A 4,657-nucleotide genomic window follows, 5' to 3' on the forward strand; every position below is an offset into this window, starting at 1 on the left:
AAGAGGCTTCCACTGAATATTTTGCTCTGGGGTCGCAATATTTACACAATGCAGTTTATATATCAAACCCTCGGATTCCCCCCCCCCCCCCCCCCAAAGACCTACATTTGACTTTTTCTGTAAGTTATCATCATCATCATCATCATCAGGGTCCAACCCACTAAAAACAGTACAAACCAGTCAAAGACAAACCAAAACCGCACCCAACCAAAACCTGTCAGGATTCCAGAAACGATGGTTACAACTTCCAGGTTTCGTAGAAAAGTAATTTGAGACTTGGAGGCAGAAAACCTAGCAGGAGATCTCTCTCATCACTCCATGTCATGACCTTCCAATACCAAGTGGTCATTAATAATTCAGCTGCACTGTGACAGGACGCTACCATCTTACCCACAATGCTGTCCAACCCACCCTACTCAAAATGTTCCAACATTGTATCATTACAAATGTAACAAGAATTCAGTGACATTCAAAAACAAACATTTGTACAACTGCAACCCATATACAGGTGTGAAGTAAAGACACTACCTGCATACCACTTACAGATGAGACAAACTGACGTAATGGCTTGATTGGTCCACCAAGGTTTTTTTCTTTCTTTTTTTAAAAAGTTTGAATTTAATGACCAACTTGATCTTTATAAATTAAAAAATGAATAGTCATCAAAAACAAAAACCAAACAAAAAATTAAATAAAAAAATAACAGTAGCATGCACATGGACCCATGGGTCCAAACAAAAGAGCAGGAAAGAGCTTGCGCAGCCCTGAAAGCCCCAGACTGCTCTCCCAGGTACATGCTGTGTGGTCAGCATTAGTAGCCCATGGAGTGCAAGCTCCTAATGAAGTCTACATATATAGACATAAACAAAACAATCAAACAAACAAAATCCCATTGGTGTTGGCGCTATAGTGTCCTCAATAATCCGTAAAAATATACATAAATAAAGATTTGTAAATATCCCTTTGAAGAATCATTCTGGCATCTAAGGTGCAACGAAGTCTTAGAAACAACCCAATACAAAGTGAATAGTAAAGAGACAGGTAGTTGGCAGACAAGATACAGTTAGAGTCACGTTTATTTACAGCAGAATCCTGACCAATGGAAGGGAGGACCAGTTAGGGGAGATGAAATGTTTTAGGTACAGCTTGTCAGGATCCAGATTTCACTACACAGTTCTTAATTTATTTTTCACTTGACTTTTATACAGAATCCTTTTGGCTGTAATGTCAACACCAACAGAGCTTAGGATGTGGCACCCTCTGCTGGCCAGGAGGTCAACTGTAAGAAAGAAAATGGGGGGGAAAAGTATAAAATGAAAATTTTAAATGAAAAACATCAGCAAGAAAGTCAGGAGGAAACACACGGGGATAAAACAAAAAAAAAAAATCCAAAACAAAAAAACTGAAGAATCTTTAATAAAGAGGAAAACTTTAATATTTCAATGCAATCACCATAATCCTCAATTTTAATTTTTTTTTACAACATCCATGGGGGTGGCTGGCAGGGGGTGATAACTGGGATTTGTGAGCCAGCTGATGTCCGTAACGGTCCGGCTGTTTAGAGGTCCACAGCCAGACAAAATGGTCAGGGGCTAAATCATTGAGGCAGCGTTCCGTGAGCGATTCCCGAGTGTTCCATGCCCATGTGCAAACCATTCAGGAGCGTTTTGTTGCTTCCATTCTCTCCTCATGATCAAACTCCAGTGTTCTTTTTTTGTGTGCGCAACCGTCCAATCGTTTGACCCTGTCTGCATCACCATTCCAAGAGACACTACTGTTGCAGTTGCCCCGGAAACGCAGTGTGAAGGACGACACACTATACACTTCACATGCAAGGCCAGACAACCCACAGAATAATAAAAAAAAAAGGTCATTAAAAAAAAACCCCAAAAACCCCAAAACACCTGACAGACAACCAAGCCAAAGGCATTCTCACAAACACACACTGCTCTTTCAATTTCAGTCTCTTAAGAGTAGTGTATCTAATAGTGGGGGTAGAATTCCAATCAAGAAAATACTAAAATGGGGAAGTGGAACAAAAATCAAAGCAAAAGGGTTGTTTACATCACTAGGCTCTACATCACTGGACCCCCCCCCCCCCCCGACCAAACCAAGATTGCAGAGGTAATGCCTTACATTCCAGAGAACACATGCAGCGCTTCAGTATTGAAGCCCCTGTGCTGGTGGCAAGGCTGACCCGTCGCGTATCCTCCTGTCTGCAGTCTGGGCCTCTGGAGACGTGAACAAGGTCTGAATCATAATGTCACTGACTGACCTTCAGAGGAACCAAGGTGCACTGTGAACACCACACAGATCCACACGGGAAATGGAGATGGGCGCACGCACGCGCGCGCGCACACACACACACACACACACGTACACCTTAACCCCCTGTCTGACACCCATACATCCAACCCAACTACAAATCCATCTAAAAGCAAATATCAACAAAGGAGGGAAACCCCCAGTTCCTCTACCAATCCCAAAAAACAAAACAAAAAACCCACAAAATAAAAACCCATACACATACAATTGATCTCACACACACTCACACTCTCTCTCACACACACACACACACACACACACACACACACACACACACACACACACACACACACACACACAAAATACATGTGTACACATATATACATAGAACTATGTGCTTTTCCAAAAGGCAAGGAAAGACACACTCAGATTTTATAATGTATCATTTCTGTATATGCCAAGAATAAAATCTTTCTAAATAAAATACATGTATTTGCAAAGAGCAGGGTCTACAGGGGCTGGGGCTTATTAACTGAGGAGAAGGGCCACGGGCCAGTGGATGGAGGGCCGTTAGAGGAGGGGGCAGAGCAAAAGGTAGAGAGAGGAGGAGCGGACAAGTAGTGGGAGTGTCTGCAGCCTTGCGTGTGCTGGTCCTTTTTCGGCCTCATCACTGTCCTGTAGCGAGACGTTTGAAGCTTCGTGTCCATGGTTCCAAAACAAAAATACTTACATTATTCTCATGGTCCATAGAGCCATAATGATGGCGATTAGAAAACAGACAAAAACGAAAATAGCAAGGACACGGGGCTCAGAGAGCTCCAGCTGTGTCTCAAACACAAGTCCAGTAAGGAGTGGCCTTTCAGTCTATGTGTGGTGTGTGTGTGTGTGTGGTGTGTGAGAGCGAGAGAGAGCGAGAACGAGGCAGCGAAAGAGCATGTGTGTGAGTGAGAGTGAGTAAGAGGGAGAGACAAGGCAGGGAATGGCTAAAGAAAGAGAGGTAGAGAGTGATTTAAGAGAAAGCAACACAGTGCAGAAAAATGAGTGAAAATTACAAAAACAGAAAAAACTAAACAAAACAAACAGCCAGAAATGTACATTGTGAGTAGAATCCCTCTGGCAGTGAAGTCATCAAACTGAGATCTGCTTTAATCCCATCGATGGTCTCTCTTCATCTGAACACTGGAAGGGTAGATGAGCGGACGAGTGTGGCTCCTCTCTTCCACACTCACTCACACTCTCTCTCACTCTCTCTCTGTGTGTGTGTCTGTCTCTGGGGTGGGAGGGGTTGAAGGCTGCCTGTCCGCTGGCCTGTTGCTGAGAGGCATCATACCTCCAGGAACCGTGAGGTGCTGGACTTGGCGTGGAAGGGCTCGGACCACATGCGCCTCAGGTCCCCCTGTAAAACACGCATGCACGTGCACGCAGTGATCAAGTACAAACTCAGCAAACTGTCTGGACAGTTTGTACACAGTGCAATAAATAAATAAATAAAAATATACATGCAGTATTTTTACACACAGACACACACACAACTCTGATCCGTATGCGTGTAAGTTTAAATACAGCCTCACACACGTCTTCAGTAACAACACTAGCCTCCCACCCTGCACTACAGGAAGCTGCCAACCACCCTGATCAGTGACTGGCTTTATCTACAATCAATCATGCAGCCACTGGAGTCCAGCCCTGACTATGCTCCAATTCACTTAATGGGTTTAGGTACATTTTCCAATAGAAATGACATTTTATATACAGATCATAATCCTTTTTAATATTAGTCAAATAAACAAAACATTTAGGGCCCCAATTATACTGAATTTTATTTGTGCCTAACATGACTCTCACTCTCAATCACACAGTCTCATTTTACATTCTTAGAAAAGAACACACCTGCTACGTCTCATTAAAGGTAATGAAGAATATTCCTTTGCTAATTCTCCGATATAAAAGGTGTCCGACCTGCCTAGAGATGGTTCTCTTTCACACCAACAGACACGCCCCTACCTTTAGATAGGCCATAGTGAGCAGAGGCAAGAGGGTAAAGGGCACCAGGTAGAGCAGAGCAGGCTGAGCTGCACGGTGGATCCGGGAGGCCACGGTGGCGGTCAGCAGACCTGAGACAGAGAGAGAGAGAGAGTGTGTGTGTGTGTGTGAGAGTGAGTAAGTGTGCTCAAATTAAAATTAATCAACCCCAACAGACCCTACTGGGTTGCCCCTCTGTGCCCCAATGCTGCTCTCTGCCTGCACCTTCACTCACCCACGAAGTATCCGATGAGCGTGCAGTGGAAGTAGGAGACACGCTGCATGCGTCCGGACATGTTGGCCGGCCCGGCTGCCTCGCCGCTCGCCTGCTTCTTGTAGTTGTCGTAGCGGAGCACGAAGCAGAGCAGCA

At 44.3% G+C, this 4,657-nt stretch overlaps 1 protein-coding gene across 2 annotated transcripts in view; it reads right to left on the bottom strand.

The window, feature by feature from the left end:
- Positions 1 to 1,058: 1,058 nt before the first annotated feature.
- The window catches only part of sppl3 (signal peptide peptidase 3), a 25,298-nt gene continuing 21,699 nt past the window's right edge, over positions 1,059 to 4,657 (bottom strand). For both annotated transcript variants that reach the window (XM_035535646.2, XM_081702246.1), the window contains 3 exons: positions 4,523 to 4,657; positions 4,270 to 4,379; positions 1,059 to 3,661 (listed from right to left, as the gene is read on the bottom strand). The exon at positions 4,523 to 4,657 is cut by the window's right edge and continues 220 nt beyond it. In XM_035535646.2, coding sequence (XP_035391539.1) covers positions 3,590 to 3,661; positions 4,270 to 4,379; positions 4,523 to 4,657 — 317 coding nt within the window. In that variant the 3' untranslated portion in view covers positions 1,059 to 3,589. The remainder of the gene's footprint in view (positions 3,662 to 4,269; positions 4,380 to 4,522) is intronic.

This window comes from Electrophorus electricus, chromosome 19 (assembly GCF_041902795.1).
Source record: "Electrophorus electricus isolate QZ-2024a chromosome 19, ASM4190279v1, whole genome shotgun sequence".
Taxonomy (NCBI): domain Eukaryota; kingdom Metazoa; phylum Chordata; class Actinopteri; order Gymnotiformes; family Gymnotidae; genus Electrophorus; species Electrophorus electricus.